Below are 20,583 nucleotides of genomic sequence, written 5' to 3' on the forward strand. Positions count from 1 at the left end.
ATACCTTGGATGTGTTGGTGTATTGTGGCCAAATTTGGTGGCATTTGGTCCAGTGGTTTTGTTGTTAACTTGGTCCTAATTATGTACATTACATATATATAGCTTTTAAATCTTTTGGAGTGATGGACTATTTCTTGCCCCAACGCCACTCCTACTTTTCAGCTTCTCTACATCTGGAATTTAGGCAGCAATGCTTCTGCATACTTATAAAAGGCGTGAAGGCAGAAGTAAAGGCTTCCAAGCATGGGAACCCATCTAGGGATGTTATGCCTGCCCTCTAACATAAATATAGTCTGGAAATGGTACTCAGCTTACAAATTAATTGTGTTCCTTCTTAGGTAATGCCTCATGACTACAATTTCTATCTCTTAGCATGGTAATGAGTATTTATGATTTCAGTGGACATGTAAAAGTTAGGTCTTAGTGGACATTGTGCTGTTTTGAGTATGAAATTTTTTTTTTTACAAAGAATGCCATTTACTTGAAATTGAACAAATTGACTTGTCAATATTATGTTTTCACAGGTTTTATCTGATTAGTGGAGGCGTTCCGTTTATTATCTGTGGAATTACAGCAGCAACCAACATAAATAATTATGGGATAAAAAGCTACGCAGGAGCCCAGTTGTAAGTATATCAATAATGTTTTCCAGCTATCGGGCACCCTCATCATTCCCTGTAACAGCACATTCAGTACATATCGCTTTGGAAACAACAGAGGACTGCCCCAAAACAAAGCAGTAGTTCTTACATTATTTGGGGACACCCATGATATACAATAATGTACAAACTTGTAAAGAAAAAGAAGACTGTTAAGGAACCAAACATTATCCAACAATTACCATAGGTACTGAGACTAACTGATGGCAATTTAACCTGTAATAAGATAGAAAAAAACTTAGGAGACTCAAATGGAGAGCACTTGAAATGCAAAATCTTAGGATATGTTGCATGGATTAGAGAAGAGAGGGAGAAAGGAAATTTGCCAACTGAAGCTCTAAATAATTTAATACATGGGATTAATCTGTTCCACTATGACATAGTTGAAATATGTTTCAAGAAGAATGAAAGGAAAGCCACTGTGGAGTAGTGTTTTGAATGCCAGCCAAGGGAGCCTTTCACACTTTTTTATTTGTTGATTAACTTATATCCCACATTTTTCCTGTATTGGTCCCAAAGTAGCTACCTCTATGTGATACACTGTTATGCACACCCATAATACTATCATTCTGCTCTGACTGCCATGTTCCACCCTATGATATCCTGGGGTTATTATTTGGTGAAGAGGATTATAAATACTTTCCCTCAGCTACCAATCCTAGGACTCCATAGGATGTTGCTTTCACAATTAAAGTGGAATCAAGGCAATCTAACTGGGTGGTGTAAAAGGGCTCCAGAACTGTAGAAACTCAGCTTCAAATCCCAACTTATGTGGCTATGAACATGTCATTCATTGTTACTTAGTTTGGCTGTCTCATGGGACTGCTCTAATGATGAAATAGAGGATAAAATATATACTCATTCAGCCTTGAGCAATCTTGTGAGATGATGAAATACATGAAATAAAATGAAATGTATTCTCATTCTCCAGAACAAATCCCTCCCCCATATAATTCCATGCCTGAAAATTCGTCCCTATCCATGAGGCCTGAATTGTAAGACCTACTGCAGCATCTTGTTGTGGGTCTTTCTCTAGTGAGCAGAGACCTGTTCCTTAATATTACCTGAAGAGCTAATACATTTGTTATGACCTAAATTTCCATGAACTTCAAGGTTATCTGGTCTTCCAGGGTTAAGGCCGACTCACCACATTTCTAAAACAAAAGAGCATGAAAAATAGTTCAATATACGTATGCTCCTTTCTCCAATTATTATTAGCCATGCTAATAATGAAAAGAGTAGGTTGCCCAATAAATACACAAATACGAAGTACTTGTATTTGTTTACTTTTTTTTCCTTTTTGCTATCTTTCCTAAACTCTATCCAGAATGTCCAGGGGTTATCTGTTTAAAATAGTCGCTCTGTTCTATTAATAATGTCAGTCCTCTTGTTGCTTGGCCATACTCTGATATTGCTTAGCCACCCTTGTTCCAGTTTTCAACTGTGAAGTGCTGGAGGGTGCACAGCTTTCTGGCAATTGTGTCAATGCTCTCTAGGAGTGATCTGTAAAGCATTCACCTACAGCAGAAGCCCAAGGCTGTACAAGATTGTATCTTGGTGTAATTTAATTTACCTTTTAAACTTTACACCCTGCTGGGCTTTTTAAAATATGCCTAAAGGTGTTCAGGCATGGCCTCAATGACCCTTCAGAGAGCAGGGCATTTGCAAAACATGCAGACTGCCAATTAAAAAGTGAAACATAAGCATTATGCTCTAAATCTAGATTTCAGTGACTATGCCAATTCACACAACAGAGCTCTGCTTTCACAGATCTGATATTATTTAACCCATGGATTCAGCAGGTGACCTTGAAAGGACAGTCTCAGGTAGACCTACTTCAAACAGTTGTTTTGAGAATAAATGGGTGGCAGGAACTAGGCTTGTCCGATCGATGGAAAAAATGTTTCAATTCTCGTTTCTAAAGTAGGGGGTGCCGGCTCTTCGATGTAGGAATTATTTCTAAATGTTTCACCCAAAATTTTCGGATATTTCCGAAAATTCGTAATGTTTCTAAAATGGCATGCGCAATCGCCAAAAAACAGGAAACCGGGGGGGGGGACTTTTCTGGGGGTCTCCCGCCCTCATTTCTTGAGCTATTCTCATCAAATTTGGTACAGTGGGAGAACACATTCCACACTCTTTGCTCAACAAATTACAGAATGTTTCCTGTCTCCTAAGATTTTTGGCGAATTTTCATAACTTTATAATACACTATTTTTCAATATTTGAAGAAACCTGTTCCTGGTTTGAAAGTCTTATTTCCTGTTCAATTGGGTTCTTATCACTGTAAAAGTCCCTCTTCTACTTGTGTAGACTTTGGATTAGAAATGCAGCACACGCCAAGCAATGCCTTGACAAGATTGGCAACGTCCTTTGGAAACTATAAATTGCCTTTGAACCTTTTTATCAATGGTGCCACTGGCTGACCTTGTGATTGCAGAAATGAAACTCTGGCTGAGGACTTTGGATTAGAAATGCAGCACACGCCAAGCAATGCCTTGACAGGATTGGCAACGTCCTTTGGAAACTATAAATTGCCGTGGACTCTCTATTGAATCAAATCAATGTCTGACTTTGTGATTGCAGAAATAAAACTCAGCCCAAGGCTTGGGGATAGAAATGGAGCGTAAGGGAAGCAATGCCTTGGCGGGAAGTTCAGCGCTTACAGGGATGCAGATGTGCTTAGAAAACTATAATTTTCAAGCTCCCTCCTTTTAAGGCTTGGAAAGAAAGGCTTATGGGGTGATTGCTTTATTCCAAAAAAGGAAAAATAGAAAGGCAAAAGGTCTACCTCAGGAGAAGGAACCAACCCAAAGCTCAGCACTAGCAGGGAGGGACGCAGACTCCTTTGGAAAAAAAATTCCCAACATCCACAGCAAGGACTCTGCCCCAAGCCCCAAGCCAATTTCCCCCCAACACAATATCTAAGCAGCAACAACCCTCTACCCCCAGTCACTTTGCCCTCTCAGCTTCATGGCGCGCGTGAACCACCCTCTCTCCTCGGTATCCCAACCCAGAATGGCTTGGCTCCATGCGGAGGCGATTTAGCCCCCACCTTTTTTAGCCATCGTGGAAGACTCTGATTGGCAGGGAGCGGGAGCCATGTTAGGCTGCGCTAGGCTCCCGTTCATGTTAGGTTGCAGAAACAAAAAAAAATAAAATAATAATATTTAAAAAATATTAAAAAAAATTTGGAGGAAAAAAATTAACGAAAATTTTAAGACACAATTACAGAATGGGCCAACGATGGATCGTATTACATTGCCAGTTGCGCCCAGGGAAAACGTTTCAATACTCGTGTCAAAAAATGGGAACAATACGAAATAATTACGGTAGGAGAATTTTTACGAACATATGGACAACCCTAGCAGGAACGTCATGTATGCTGCCAAGAAATCATTGAATAAAAGGATGATTATACAGATTGAGTCTTCCTTATCTGGAAATCAGAAATCTGAAATACTCCAAAACCTGAAACTTTTTCTACCAGCCACCTACTTTTGCCTTTGGGGAAGGGGGTTAATATGCCTAGCACCTGCCAATGGAAACAGGCTTGGAAATGGCCCATGCATGTTAAGTGACTCTATTGGCCACCATCTGTATCCAGCCCAGTGAAAGTGAAAAAAACTCATGGGGGAGATTTCCTCTCTCTTCCAGTCTACATTACTAAAAGGGTGGAAAGTGAGCTGAGAGCCCTATACATTGTTATTTGAAGGGGCAGTGTGTAAGTGCTCCCCGCTTCACCCTCTTCTTGTTCTCCATATTGTATTTCTGACTGTGATGGTGTGAGGACCCCTGAGAAGGGGTTCAGTGGGCACTGGATGTGTAGCTAACCCCCTTTACCCCATATCTCATTAACTATATACATGCAAAAACAGCTGTTCCAAATGGCTAAATTCTAAAACTTAATGTCCCAAGCATTTTGGATAAGGAAGACTCAATTTGTATAAGTTATGAATAAATACGGTATGTTTGTATCTTTGTGCGTATTTAATTTCATGGTAAAGTGGTGAGGAAAACCCTTCAGTAATTCTTTGGCATATCCTGTGCCACTGTATTTGTAACAGGAGGGAAGAAATAAAGCAAATTATGTTTTGGCTTTATGAAAACATTTTCAATAAACTCCTTTTAGAAGCAGGCACCAGATAAGTGAAGAGCTTTGGCCGATTCTGCTAAACAGAATGGGGGTTATACTGGAAATTCTGTCATATTAAAAACATCTTTATTTCAATGATTGTGATTATAAAATCACTTATAATCAACAGGGTATTAAAAGATCTGATTATTTATGTTCATAAATTTGTGAAAGGCCTTCCCTTTGGCAGTGCTGCAGAGTCTATGCTGCTTTTGCTTAATCACTTTAATCACAGGCAATCCATACCAGATATCACAATGTGAGAAGCCAAGCCGGGAGAATGATAAAATTGCTGAGGAGAGAGAAAAAGCTCCAAACTGAGCAACTGCACGGCAATGTTGTGTGCCTTATTCATTTTTAATAATGTTACTACATAAAAATGTAGATGCCCTGACTTCAGCGTATTCTTTATGGAACTGATTTTTGAAGTGGTCCATGATGAGGTTCCTCTTGAAAATAACAGCATCCTAAGAGAGACGGTTCCACTGGGGATTGCTCCACTTTTACTTGGTATAAACTGTGCAGATGTTGAAACTTTGTCAGGAATGCGTACAGAGCCACATGTTGTTTTGATCAGACAAAACTGTTTATCTTTTTTTTAAGTTTTAGATTCTAAGTAAAAACACCTGGCTAGTTTGACATGTGAGTGAGAAAGGATGGATTCAAATATGTTTGTTTTTCAAGAGCAAAAACATGCATCCACTAAATGGCTGCTTTGTACAGACCAAAAGGAGACCACCAGCCTGCTCTCTGTGATTCTGCAGGAGATACTAAGGGGTGGCTGTCAGATCACCTGCTACCTGGAAAGGACCACAAGGGTCATTTAGTCCAACCTCCCTATCATGAGCCATATACAACTAAAGAACTCCCGAAAGATGGAAAGCACACACCTTCAGTCTATTTACTGTCAAGGAGTTTTAATAACCATTTGTTTTGTTTCTTCCAATCCTGTTTTCCTAAAGTTCGCTTAGGACAGTGTATGTCTGGCTGTCCTCTTCCTCTCCCTCACCATGACAGGTCAGTCAAAAAGCACAAGAGAGAGGAAGGGAAAGAGTGAATCATTTGCTTATCTAGTGAGTTTCATGATGCATTGGGGAGATGAGCTTTAATGTTAATACTTTAATCACTACACCATACTGAGACACATGTGAGAACATCATGTTTATCTTGTCCTTGTTCTATGTTAAAGGCATTGAATGTTTGCCTTATATATGTAATGTGATCCGCCCTGAGTCCCCTTCGGGGTGAGAAGGGCAGAATATAAATACTGTAAATAAATAAATAAATAAATAAATAAATATTATGGAAAGCTAAGACACCTCCTGTTTAGGCACATACAGGAATTTGGAAGTTCAATGATCCAAGTTTTTCTGTCTGGGAGTTCAGGTTCTCTCTCAGTCATTGCATTAACCTGATTTTTCACCCTGCCTTGGCCTTGATCTTCTACCCCACTTTAGTCTTAACTTAAACGTAACACTCTTCACTACATCTTAGTCCACCGTATACATATAGTGATCAGAGAAAGCCTGTTTCCCTTCTCCTCCAAAATAACCTCTCTCTTCCCAACACTAAGTGGACACCGATGAGGCATCCATGATAACTAGGTCATCCTCCCACTTAGCACTGACATGCCAGTTAGTCAGCTGAAAGAGAAGTTTGAGAATGGTTCTCCTTCTGCCCAGCTAGTAATGTTGCTGGGCCTTTCTCTCAGTTGGCTTGCCAATCTTCCATTCTGCAACTACTACTTTCTTTCCTTCTGTCCCTATACATTCAACTCTCTATAGTGCAAGAAGACAATACAAAGAACTGATTTCACACACACATATACAGGGTAGGAAACAGCAAGCCCCAAATGGCAAGATGCTCTCCATCTGCACAAAGCATTTGTCTGGCCTCTTCCACACAGTTGAATAAAATCCCATATGATTTGCTTTGAACTGGAATATATGAAAGTGTGGACTCAAGTAACCCAGTTCAAAGCGGATATTGTGGGATTTTCTTCCTTGATATTCTGGGATATAGGGCTGTGTGGGAGTGCTCTGAGTCACTTTTCAGGCTACAAGGTTTTTATGAGGTGGTTTAAGGTGACTTCTGAGAGACCTCTGTGATCAGGTAAGATCATTATAACCCATTGCTTTGTTATTCTTCAGTTGTTAGAATAAACGTGAGCACAATGTAACAGTTTGAATATAGGAATAGGTATCTCAGAGATGAAGATTTGCATCATCAGTCAGCCACAAGACGCACTGAGTCGTCTTGGATAAGTCCCCTAGCCTCAAAAGAAGGCAATGACAAACATCCTGCCCCCCTCCCCCCAATTCATCATAGTTTCAAACATATTTTTGTGTGCGTCAGGAGCAACTTGAGAAACTGCAAGTCACTTCTGGTGTAAGAGAATTGGCTGTCTGCAAGGACTTTGCCCAGGGGACGGCCAGATGTTTTTGATGTTTTACCATCCTGTGTGAGGCTTCTCTCATGTCCCTGCATGGCGAGCTAGAGCTGACAGACAGGAACTCACCCCAATCTCCAGATTCGAACTGCAGACCTTTTGGTCAGAAGTCCTGCCAGCACAAGGTTTAACCCATTACACCTCAAAGGGCTCCTTCAAAGATGATGAATTGAATAGCTGTCTCATGTTCTAAACAATTTAGGACAATATGTTATAACATACTAGTTTTCATGCTGTACTTGTAGAAAGTCTGGACTCAGAATTACTTGTTGGATGCCATGTTGTTTAAATCTCCTGGGTTTGTTTCTTTTTCTGTTCCAGCTGCTGGATGGCATGGGAGCCAAGCCTTGGTGCGTTCTATGGACCAGTTGCATTTATTATCCTGGTCACCTGCATTTATTTCCTCTGCACATATGTACAGTTGAGGCGCCATCCAGAACGCAAATATGAATTGAAGGAAAGGACAGAAGATCAGCAGAGACTGGCCAGCCCTGAGGTTGGCCATAGTCACATCACAGACACAGGATCTGTCTCCCAGGCTACTTGCTCCATGATTTCTTCTTCCTTGCTGGAAAACGAGCACTCCTTTAAGGCTCAGCTTCGAGCTGCTGCATTCACGTTGTTCTTGTTTACAGCCACTTGGACCTTTGGTGCCCTTGCTGTTTCCCAAGGACATTTCTTGGATATGATCTTCAGCTGTCTATATGGAGCATTTTGTGTGACCTTGGGGCTTTTCATCCTCATCCATCACTGTGCAAAGCGAGATGATGTGTGGCATTGCTGGTGGTCTTGTTGCCCGTCTAAAAGAAACACATACTCTGTGCAAGTTAACGTCCGGCCAAAGGTTAATGTCAATGGGGAGAGTCAAGTCCATGCCCCATGTCTTCAGGAATCACCCTGTCCTGGTAAATCTGCTGTTTTCAACCACCCAGCTGCTAGTCACTGCAAACTTACCAATCTGCAAGCTGTTCAGAACCATGTCAACTGTCTTTCGCCAGTCACGCCCTGCTGTGCGAAAATGCACTGTGATCAACTCCTGGAAGATGAAGCTCACATCCATGTACACAATGAGGGGACTTTCAGGCCCAACATGCACATTCACCGATGCCTGAAAAGCAGAACTAAGCCACGGTACTTCAGCCGGCATCGGTCTGCGGGGGAAAGAGAGTATGCATACCATATTCCTTCCAGCATTGATGGCAGTATTCACAGCTCCCACACAGACAGTCCACACAGTACCCACGATAGTCAGTCAGGCCACAGGCGGCCATGCTGTGCAAAAAATGATCCATATCCTACCCTCAGCCAGCCTGAAAGCAGCGATGCAAGTACTGTGATCTACAGCTGTGCTAAAATGCCAGAAAGTGAGACAATAGTGCACCATGCAGCTCATTTTGAGATGCATCCGCGGACACAGTCCTTGCCATTTAGTACAACCAGTCACAATGGGATTTTAAAGGGGAACCTGCATGAAGCCATGGTCTACAGCTCAGATAGTACAGGGAATATCAAAACTGGCCCTTGGAAGAATGAAACTACTGTGTAGTTGGTGTGCTGTGCTGTCCCTTTTGCATCTAAGACCATCTCAGACTGCAAGTCTATATACTCTTACCTGGGAGTAAGCTCAGATTAATCCATTGGGGTTTACTTGTGAGTAGGCACACATCGGATTTCACATTGTTGACCTTTGTTTTTCTTCTAAACTGAATCGGATTCTACATGTTTGTGTATACATCAGTAAATTGGGCAGGTTTTCAACCTATTGCTTTCTTAATTAGAGGCTTTAAAAAGCATTGGCAGCCTCACAATTATTGCTAAAGAAATGATGGTGGTGGAAATGTACAAGTCAACCTAGGGAGCAGAATACGAGGCAATATGTTTTTGTTGCAACACATTGCCCATTTATTATTTTTTGAAATTGCATTAGCATCTGACAGGAGACACAGATCAGCATCGCAACCTTCTTGGGTTAATTTTTTTTTAAATGTCACAATAAATTTGATTTCTAAAATTCTAGTAGGAAAAGGAGGATTTCATAAACAAACAAACACAGCTATTTAGACCTACAAAAGTGATACTGCCTTTAATGATCTTCTGTAGCCTGTGAAACCATATAGTGTACAGTTGCTGTTACATCTCATCTGTTGGAGAGAAATACTAGGTAATGTCCTTGTTAAACATCTATGGTGCTGTATTGATTGTATTTCTTTCGGTTTTTTATTATTATTCTAATGATTGCTTTTGTTTGCATGACACCCATCAGAATGACACCACTTGCTGTTTTCTAGTGATCCATGTGTAAAATGATGATGATGAAGAAAACCCCCTATTATAACAGGCTGTGACTATCCATGTGGATCTTAATCTAGAGCATTATCAATCTAGGAAAAGGAAGGGAAAAAGCACTACTGCACTAGTTTAAGTGGCACAATCCTTTGTATAAGGTTATATGATAGCTTTAATAAGGGTCCACTCTAATGTCTCTACCGAGCATGCACTATTCATTATATGTGGCACTGTGCAGTGTACTAGCAGCTGTCTTCACAAACTTCACTCCTCTCTAAGTATGCCGCTTGGAAGCAGCCTGCAAGCTCTCCTACCACTGTCTTCTAAAACTAAAGTAGAGTTTTATCATTGTCTCTTGGAGGATAACAGCCAACTTGCAATCATTTACTTAAGAAATTAGTTAGGGCACTATCGAACCCAAGTAAAAGAATTGGAGGACCAATAGAATTTAATGGGAAATAAATAAACTGTTGACTTGCTTAGGTCTTCCCTATTGAAGAGCACTGGAAGTCAAAAGCATCTCACTCTGGATGGGTTGTTTGCTTACTTTGGTTCAGAGAAGGGGAAGACTGGTACATTCAGTTTTCTTTCACAATTTTTTTGTGTGTCAGGAGCAACTTAAGAAACTGCAAATCGCTTCTGGTGTGAGAGAATTGGCCATCTGCAAGGACATTGCTCAGGAGACACCCCGGATGTTTTCCCATCCTGTGGGAAGCTTCTCTCATGTCCCTGCGTGGGAAGCTGGAGCTGACAGACAGGAGCTCACCCCACTCCCCGGATTCGAACCGCTGACCTTTCAGTCAGCAGTCCTGCCGGCATAAGGGTTTAACCCAATCAATTATTATTCACAATAATAATACCAAAGTAGTCAATTCATAGTCTGCTGAGGAAATGCAACACCACTTTAAGCCTGCAATTCTGAAGTGAGTAAGACACATGATAGGATTGCACTGTAGAGGGATTTAATTTTTTAAAATATATATATTTATGTTATTTATTTTATTTATTCTTCATTTTCAGTTAATGCCCCTTCTTTCCCATGCCTTTCAGTCATCTGCCAAAACAAATGCAGGGTTGTCTTTGTATTTCTATGAAAATTTGACCTTCAACAGTAGGATTTTTTATTGATTTATTCTGCTCAACTCTTGGCCACTTTAGGGTCGGCGACATTCTCTATTCACAAGGCTTTGGGCAAAGAGAGTTTTTAAAAAATAGATATCCATGAACATCTGGACACAAAGCCCCAACTCACAGTAGAAAATAGAATTGTAATTGCCCTTATATATTTTTTAAAAAAAATAAAGAGTCTGGCTATAAAATGGTGACATAATGCGAATGGGACTATACAGCTAATAAAAAAGAAAACCACAAAAGTCAATCAATCATTATGGGAAGAAAAGTATTTCAAGGAATTGTTTAAAAGGAAAGAAGGAACAAGCACAACATTATATGGCCATTAAGAACAAATGTATAGACATATCACACAAGCTCTATCAGAGACCTCATACATTGCTTACAATTTAGGCCCAACTTTCCTAATCTGGTGTCACCCAGATGTGTCTGACTAGCTAGAACAGCTGTGCATTACAGTCTGACATATCTGGATATTACTAGGTTAAGGCAAGGTTAGGCAGTTCCCTGGGAAATGGGATTTTATTTGTCAAGGTCTATAGGGTTCAAGTCACTGTGTTCCTTAATCAGCATGTTATGAATCCCTCCATTTTAGGCTATGTAAAAATGTCCTTACAGTGTACATAACAGATTATGATTATAATTTTTAGAATGTTATTAAAAAAACAACCGAGTGTCAGATGAATGTGTTCTGCAGTGTTTGCAGGTGGGAATTAGTACTCAAAAGGGTTAATGCTCAGTATCTGAGTGCAAGGAATTTCCTCTTTTCTTTTCTGTATTTTTATAAAATTCATATAAATATATATATTGTAAATTACAGAAAATAATGTATCCATTGTGTGTGTATGTGTGAGCGTATGCGTGTGTGAGCGTGTATGTTTCTGTGTGTCTTTCAAAGGTGAACAAAGCAGAATGCACTAAGTGGGTGTTGAATTTTGAATTCATGATTGCTTCTTTTAGATGATACAAAAGGAAAAAAAGATAATATCCTGAGCTTTATTGTGTATATGCTGTATATGCTTGGACTGTCTCAAAACTAAAATATAGTATTTTACATTGTGTGCATAATTATTTTCTTTTTCATCATTCTTTTTCTTTCATGTATACATTACTCATTCCACAACATCGGTGCAACTATATAGGCTTAGATATGTTAGATGCCACATCTCTGTGTCTCAGTAATATTTATAATACTCTGTAATAGCTAAGTCCTAGAAGATCTCTAGAATTATGCAAAATAGTCCACACACACGCTGAGATCCAAGTGAAATTGTCACGGCTCAGGAACACATTCATTGAAGTTCTCCGGTTTGTGTTTCTATTGCCGATGTTGTCCTGTCTGACAAAAAACAACAAAGAACCAATATAATTAAATGGGTGCTGCTTTCCACAAAAGAGCTGCTGTCATAAACCTCTCTTGAAAACTAACATTCAGTATTGATACACCTTTCGTATTGTGTCTGAATATGGAGTTAGCAAATATTTCCGGGCTAATTTGAAAAACAATGTTATGCAATAATCTGTTTGCAATTTTTTTAGAAAATAATATACAGTATAATTGCAGAGTAGGAGAACATGATATTATACATGAAATAAATTGAAAACATTTTATAACATGAGATGTGATCCACATTCCTTTTGTGCTTTTGACTCTTTGTTTTGTTTTGTTTTCCTTTTTTAGATGGTAACAAAGTCAATTTCAATATACTTTATCTCTTGCTATATTGATTTCTTAGTTCTTGGAATTTCAGATGGAAGTTCAGAAAATGTCTGTGCCTTTCTTTAAGCATTTGTCCTTATTCCTATTGAAGTGGAGAATCAAATTCCCAGAAACATGAGGCTTCACATAGCTAGGCTAATAATCCCTCTCATTAGAACTTCAAAGTAAGACCACATTTATTCTTTGTAAACATCAGTCCAACAAAATTCTTATTTCTTTGGCCATGAAAATTGTGGGCGGCTCTCTGTATTGCATATATAATACTGTATAATGCTCCTGTAACATACCAACACTTTGTTTTTATTTTTGGTCTGAGTGAACTGCTGAACAACATTGTTTTAAACTTCACATGCAGTACAGAATGAGACTATTGTATATTGTTTATGCAGTGCCATCAGAGTACATGACACTTTATATGAGTGGCTTGCAATTTGACAGATCTCTGCCCTCTAATTTACAATATAAAAAGATATAGTACACAAAGAAAGGGGGATGTCGGTGGTGAAAGTATTAAGGGTGCATCTACACTGTAGAATGAATACAGAGTGACATTATTTTAGCCACCATAGCTCAATGCTATGGGATCATGGGAGTTATAGCTTTACATGGCGTTTAGCTTTCTCTGCAAAGAGTGCTGGTGCAGTCCCATGATTTCATAGCAATGAGTCATGGCTGTAAAGTTGTGTCAAAATGCATTAACTCTCCACTGTAGATCTCCCCTAAATCCAGCAGATGCTTGATGCTGTTCTTTCAGATCCATAGCATTTGGGATGGAAGGCTGGCCATTGTAACAAGGCAAAATCAGTGATGATGGACAATGCTAATGCACACTGACAAGTTTCTCAGCAAGCAAACAAACCTAAGACCCAAGAGGATAGGAGTCAGCTAAACAAACCACAGGCCTTCTGTTGTGGCTTGCTTGTTGTATGTCTGAAGAATCTGGTTTGTTTCTCCAAAGCCAAGGGGATAAACATTGTTTTTTTTAGATATATACCCAAAGAATAGCAGTTCCACCATTTTTACTTCTTCCCACTTGGCAATCAAATGATGCCAGAAAATGTTTTCTCCACAGAAAGCTAGAACACTAGTAAATCTTCTTACGGCAACTTAGAAAAGTTTTAAAATGCAGGATGAATTAATCAAAACCCTTGTGAGCTGCGATATAAGTAACTACACCAGATTATTACGAAATCCATGGTCTTATATTTCCTCCACCAAAGGAAAGGATAGAGGCTTTCCCTAGCAATCCTTGAGAAGGAAATTGCAGAAATATTAGATGATTTCAATGTGTTCTGGTGACCAACTGAATAGAACCTTTCCAGTTGTCTGCTTTGATTATTTCCGTTGTTTGAGGTCACTTCCACACAGCTGTATCCACTCAGATAATCCAGTTCAAAGTAGAGACTGTGAATTATTTGCCAGAATTATTCTGGGTTATATGGCTGTGTGGAAGGGCCCTCAGATCCTAAGATGCTATCTCTGCAAAGCTTTTCAACATTATTTGAATGACTGGAGGCAGAAACAGTTACTTTTGGTAATGTTTTAAGGTTGGAGCTGACTTTATATCATTCCTGTGGAAGGACCATAAGCAAAAGAACCAAAAACTGAGAGCCCTTCCAGACAGGCCTTTTATTCCAGGATCTGATTCCAGGTTTTCTGTTTATCTCAGATTATCTGGCAGTGGGGACTCATATAATCAAGTTTAAAGCAGAAAACCTGGGATCAGATCCTGGGATATAGGGCCTGTCTGCAGAGCCGGCCCTAGGTATTTTTCAAGTGTAGGTGAACAGAATTTCGCGCCCCCCCCCAAACCAGTCACTGAAAAATAAAAGCGTTGGATAAGCGAAAATGTTGGATAATATGGAGGGATTAAGGAAAAGCCCATTAAACATCAAATTACATTAAGATTTTACAAATTAAGCACCAAAACATCATGTTTTACAACAAATCAACAGAAAAAGCAGTCTCGACTGCGCCCCCGTATGTTTTGCACCCAAAGTGACCGCTTAATTCACCTCATTGTTGGACCGGCTCTGCCTGTCTGGAAGGGCCCTGAGGTGCATTCTGTGGAAACTGTTTATTGGTACAGGCCATTCCTGAGTTACAAACATCCAACTTAAAAATGACTTATAGTTAGGAATGGGGGTAGGAGAACAGGTAATGTACCCTTAAGAAGGGAAATTCACTCCTGAAAGAGTTATTATGGGGGAAAGTTATCTCCCATCAAAAGTGAGGGGAAATTTTTTGAACAGGGACACAGTTAGCCAAAAAAAAAAGGCCACAGGGGTGTTAACCAAAGATATTTGTGTGTGTGTGTGTGTGTGTTTCTGTGTGTGTGGAATTGCACTTAAAAAATTTCCTGTCCCAACTTACATACAAAGTAAACTTAAGAACAAACCTACAGAACTTAGGAGTTGTTCGTAACTTAGGGACTGTCTGTACAGGGCTTTGATTAAGGTTTTCCTCAGTGGCCTACTTAGAACCAATCTAAAATTTCTGAACCAGGAATTCCTAAATAATTTAACGGGCAAATAGCAACCCTAAGTATGTAGCGGGGGGGGGGGGGCTTGAGGGGCTTCAACCCCCCCTCCCCCGAAATTCTCAGGGTGGTCTGCGAGTAGGCCTTACTCGTACTGTTATGTTTATTCATATCATGATCTGATCACCATGCTCAATATATCCCATATGCATGGGGGTATTGGGATAACGATACAAAAGGTTTGCTAGGGTAGATCCTCTGTCACTCAGATTCAGCTCCCCCCCCCCCCCCGCCCCGAATCAAAATCCTGGCTACGGGTCTGCTAAGTAATCTCCAGTTTTGATCTTTTTCTTCATTTCCCCAGCAAATGGTTTAGAAGTGGGTAGTTCACAAACTCTTGAAATTTGGTTCTTTGTAGCGACAGGAAGACCTTATTCTAGACCTTTTCCTTTAAAAATTGGACTTTTTGTCTGTCTTTTAGCATCTTAAGAAATTCCTTAAGAAATAAGCACTAGATCCCTACGGTTCCTTCTACCTTGTCACATGGCCAACGGAATCTCCCCACACTGTAGGGGGGCATGGGGAACCCAGCGCCCTACACCCTGCATCTCCTGGCTCCAATTTTTGGTAATCCCATGGGGAGAGGGAGCGTGGAGCATGCTGCTTCCCACCATTGCTTCTAATAGCAACACGGGAAGCTTCCTGTGTTGCCACAGTAGTGGCATGTGCCAGCTCCACCCAAATCAATTACGGAGCCTCCCCCTAGCATCGTTTGATGGGAGCCATCATGCTCTGTGGTTGAAGTAGGATGGAGCTGGTATATGCCTCCAAAATCTGCCCTTTGTGATGACATCTGTAGTTAAATAAGCACTAGATTCCCCACTGTGGGTTTGGACATGTTAGTTTGTCATTTTGTCCACTTACATTCCAGCAAGATTTTAATTAACAAATACAAGATGAGATCCTACATGGTGTTCCATACTCTGTCCCAGTTTTATAGGGACAGCCTGGATTAATCCTCTGCCATCTATTTTTTTAGCTACTTCGAAAATGTCCTAATTTCTCTGTCCTCCCACTTTCCACCTTTTCTTCAGCTTACCTCCATTGCCTCAGACTGAGTTCAAATTCAAAAGTAGTTTGTACTTAGAGAAGCAGGAGTGAGGTTGCTTGTCCATATTTGTCCCAGTTTCTGTCTGAAATGTTAGAGGATATAGTGCTCTACAATGTAGTTACTTGCCTTCTACCACCACTTCACGCAGCAACCTTTCTCCAGAAAATTGCAGGAGAATAAGAAACTATGAAGACTCATTGCTTTCCTCTTTCTCCACACCTTCTACTATGGCAGCAGCCCCATAAGATTTGACTGTTGCCCAAGAGGGGCATTTTATGTAGAACACAAGAGGCTTTAAAGAACAGTCCAAGTCAAAAGGGGATATATATGTACATAAAGCACACATATTCTATACATAAGATTCTGGTCATAGTCTTCTTTTCACATGTTTATAAACAGCAACAGTACTATAATGGAATCTGTCACCTTGGTTAGGACTGCTCAAATATTATACCTCCGTTCATCATCTACAACCATAGTATTTCCATCATTCTTACTTTCTACTTATATCCTCTTATCCCTCCATTCTTCTTCAAAGTGGTCGAGGCTGCAAGAAAAACTTTCCATCACAGCACACTGTAATCGTTACACTTTGAGCTATAATTTGAGCTTTGGTTGTTGCTGTGTTGATAGATATCATCTAAACTGGAGCAGTGACAATATCAATGTTAGCACCATAACAATTCACATTTTCCCTTTGACATGATTTGCTATTCCTCTCCATGCACACACTTTTGAGGTTCATCCATTCCTGTGAGCAATTGTACATTCTGAGTGTCAGAGGATTAAAAAAAACATTTTAACGCTCAGCTCCATCAGCCACAGAGTCATTCTTGCTTTGTTCATTAAAAGAGACAGCTCCCATAAGGAAAAACAGTCAACGGAAGCTATGAAGCAGCTCCACAACATAATGGGATTCAAGAAGTTTTGGAGCCCTTGGTGATATTCTGTCTCCATTAAGCAACAACATCCACATGCTCACTGCTTGGGGAACAAGTATGTATAGGAGAGAGAGGAAAATACAGCTTGATTATAGACCACCATTTGGGATTATGGCGACAGATATAAAATTTATTTATTTACAGTACTTCTATTCCTCCCTTCTCACACCGAAGGATCACAGTGGAGGATCACAATGTAAACATACATGGAAAACATTCAATGCCATTACATATACAGACAGAAACAGAGACGAAGACACAGAGGCAATTTAACATTTTTTCCAGCTTCCAGGCTTCATGAGGTATGCTCGATTCCGGCCACAGAGGGAGCTCCTGCTTCATCATCCACTGTGACACCGAGTCCTTGATGGATTGTTTCCTCATTCTTTTCTGCATGCTGCTGGATGATATTTATGGTGTTGGAAATTAGTTAAATTAGCCTCCCTGCATAAGCAGTACCTAAATTTTCCTACTTGATAGATGCAACTATCTTTTGGGTTGTTTAGGTCAACAACAAGTTGAGATATTTTTTAATGGTTGGGCGCTCACTCCAACGCAGGCTGGCTTTGAACTCATGACCTCTTGGTCAGTAGTGATTTATTGGAGCTGGCTAATAACCAGCTGTGCCTCAGCCCAGCCCATATATAAAATAACATATATTTCTAAAAAATTAAACATCACTTCCAAATTGATGGCAATGTAGTAAATTTTGTTCCTGTTCGTTCCTTTTTAAAAACTGGGTCAAAATAAGATGAACCTGGAGAGCCGATATAAAAAGTTTCTATTAGTACTAGGAGTTGACAGAAAATATCCTGGGATAAAAAAAGTACAAATTTCCAAAATAAAATCAGAAAGAACATGAACAAAATCTGTAAGTTCCTGGCTTTTAAAATCCACCGGAATGTGCCCGTTGTCTCAGTTGACTCTCATTTGATGCAGAAATCAAGTAGAACGTCAGAAGAGAATGCTTCTGGAACATGGTCATACAGCTCGGAAAACTCACAGCATCCCAGTAAAGAAAAAGATTGTAATTCTCAAACTGATTCCCTATTTTTTTTCTAGCTATGCTTACTGTTATATGTGTTTTATCCAACTCAAGAGAATGAAAACTGTATCTGGGGTCATTTTATTTCCAAGCCACAAGCCACAAGAATCAGTTGTTATGACTTTTAAAGTCAGGCAGGGATGCAAAGTGAATTCTTAATAACATCTAAAGGCTTCATTGCACATTCTCCCCTACTGTCGCTACAAGACTGATATGTCTCTAAACTAATTCTTAGAAGCAAACGTACCCATTTTCATCCAGACTGAAGAGAAAAAATTCCTGTGAATCAATACACTGCACTATGCCTAGATCTGTCAAGTTGTGTAACAGGTTTTCCATCCAATAGATGTTTCCATCCAATAGATTGATGGAGAGAACAATATCCTTTAATGTAATTTCAATCCTCCATTTTTACTTGCTGCTAATTACTTGTATTTCCACACTCTTTGTCGCAAGGGTTAGAGGTACTAAATGCAAAAAGTTTTTACTCTGACATCTTGGAAAAGTCAAACAAGGGAGACAGGGAATGAGAAAAACGGGATTAATTGCACTGATGGGGGTGTTATTTCACATCCCAAGGACTCTTTCTGCTTCTTTCTTGCACCCACACAAAATTGGACAATCTGGTCATTCATGAAGTCTAACCCTTTAGCTCACTACAATATGCATATTTAGGCTCTGCATGAGTCATGGAAACTAATGCTCTTTTCTATGACAAAGCATGAACCCTGGCTTCAAATCACAGTGCGATTTAGAGAGACAGAGCCAAATGAAACAAAAAGCCAAAAACAAAAACCAAGGCAAGCTTCAACAAAAGCTGTCTGTTCGTAAGCAATCTTCGTCATAGGGCCAGATATAAAATAATTAAAATACATTTAAGGCAATTCGGCTTTACCAATCATCGTAACAATTTGAGATTTATATTTCCTGATGCAATGCTGTCCTCTGTTACCAAAATGAGAGCAATTTATTTTCCTTATGTGAGCAACAACCAACTGTGTCCCTTCATTATCATTTTAGCAATAATGTTCTTTTCCTACTATTATGTTTGGCTTTCAGATGAGATGAAATTCTGGCATATTCTACTGTAATATTAAACATGTTCACCAAATATATTTATCTTGTGTGAGCAGTCCATTGTTTTCTAGGTCCTGAGCAGCTGTATTTGCTCATCCAGTGCTTGAGGGCGGGGGGATATGCCATTTTCATCAATAGTACAACAAAAATACAGTGTCCTTTTAATTTACACTGTGGTCCTTTTCCAGAAAGCATGTACTATCACTGTATGATAGAAAAGATACTTTAATAATGTATCAAATCCCATTCTCCACATTTATGGCACTAATAGAAATAGTGATTTGATTGCTAATAATTTGGATCTTTTCTTCAAAATGAATCTTATTTTATTTCCTTTTTGTACAGAAAGAGAAGACAGAGGAGACAAATTTACTGACAGCAAAGGCCCTGTAGGCACTGATGGGGAATTGGTTTTCTGATGATGACCTATTTTTTCTGAGAGAAAATAAGATTACGAAGTTGAGGTGCAGCTGATATAATCGCCCAAGGCCACCCCTAAGCTTCTTTTGCAGTCTGTGATGGAGGGTCACCTTGTTCCAGCTTTCATCAAACTGTAAAATAAATCTGTAGCAAAATCAAATGTGTCAGAAGCCTCAGAGAAGCATTGAGCACTCAGGTTGAGAGAAGTCAATGATTACAAATGCCTAGAGAAGCTCAACTAGATCTAGTGAAGCTTTGATCTCAATGTTTTGTTTCCACCAGTGACTAAAACAGATTCTCCTAAATTGTTCACAAGTAGTTAGAGATCTTATTTTAAGGAGCAAAAATGCCAATAGCATGGAGGAAAAAAAATTCTAAGATTTATTGTAGGAACTCCATTCAGAGGGCCATTCCAGACAGGCTCTGTATCCCAGGATCTGATCCCAGATTTTCTGCTTTAAACTAGATTATGAGTCTGCCCTGCCAAATAATCTGGGATAAAAAGAAAACCTGAGATCAGATTCTAGAGCAGGGATCCCCAAACTAAGGCCCGGGGGCCGGATGCGGCCCATCGAAGCCATTTATCCGGCCCCCATGGCACAAAGGCAGAAGGGGGTTGGGCTAAATGACCCAAGGGGTCTCTTCTTCTGTTACAACCATTATTATTATTATTATTATTATTATTAACATTGATTCTGGGTGGCCATCTGTCAGGGGTGCTTTGCTTGTGCTTTCGGTGCACAAAGGCAAAGGGGGATTGGACTCAATGGCCCAAAGGGTCTCTTCCAACCCTCTTATTATTATTATTGTTGTTGTTATTATTATTATTATTTATTGCTCGGTGGCCAACTATAGTCCGGCCCTCTAATGGTCCGAAGGATCGTGAACTGGCCCCCTGTTTAAAAAGTTTGGGGACCCCTGTTCTAGAGTATAGGGCTTGTCTGGAAGGGTGCTAAGAAAGGATAGTTACTCAAGGTGATCTAACCTAGCTACATTTTGGAAGGTCAAGAAAGGCCTTGTGGAAAGAGGAAGAGATGGAGAAACATCCCAGAGTATCAGTGCACATCACTGGGAGGTCAGGATATGTAGGTACAGAGGGAGGATACTTCAGATCATTCAGACTATCTAAC

At 39.9% G+C, this 20,583-nt stretch overlaps 1 protein-coding gene across 7 annotated transcripts in view; it reads left to right on the top strand.

The window, feature by feature from the left end:
* adgra1 (adhesion G protein-coupled receptor A1) overlaps positions 1-19,071 on the top strand; it is a 492,840-nt gene extending 473,769 nt beyond the window's left edge. For 4 of the 7 annotated variants that reach the window (XM_062976121.1, XM_062976119.1, XM_062976120.1 and 1 more), the window contains 2 exons: positions 525-626; positions 7,565-19,071. In XM_062976121.1, coding sequence (XP_062832191.1) covers positions 525-626; positions 7,565-8,789 — 1,327 coding nt within the window. In that variant the 3' untranslated portion in view covers positions 8,790-19,071. The remainder of the gene's footprint in view (positions 1-524; positions 627-7,564) is intronic. The other 3 variants (XM_008116740.3, XM_008116739.3, XM_062976123.1) reach the window with 1 other exon arrangement.
* Positions 19,072-20,583: the final 1,512 nt, after the last annotated feature.

Source organism: Anolis carolinensis, chromosome 3, assembly GCF_035594765.1.
Source record: "Anolis carolinensis isolate JA03-04 chromosome 3, rAnoCar3.1.pri, whole genome shotgun sequence".
In the NCBI taxonomy this organism is placed as follows: domain Eukaryota; kingdom Metazoa; phylum Chordata; class Lepidosauria; order Squamata; family Dactyloidae; genus Anolis; species Anolis carolinensis.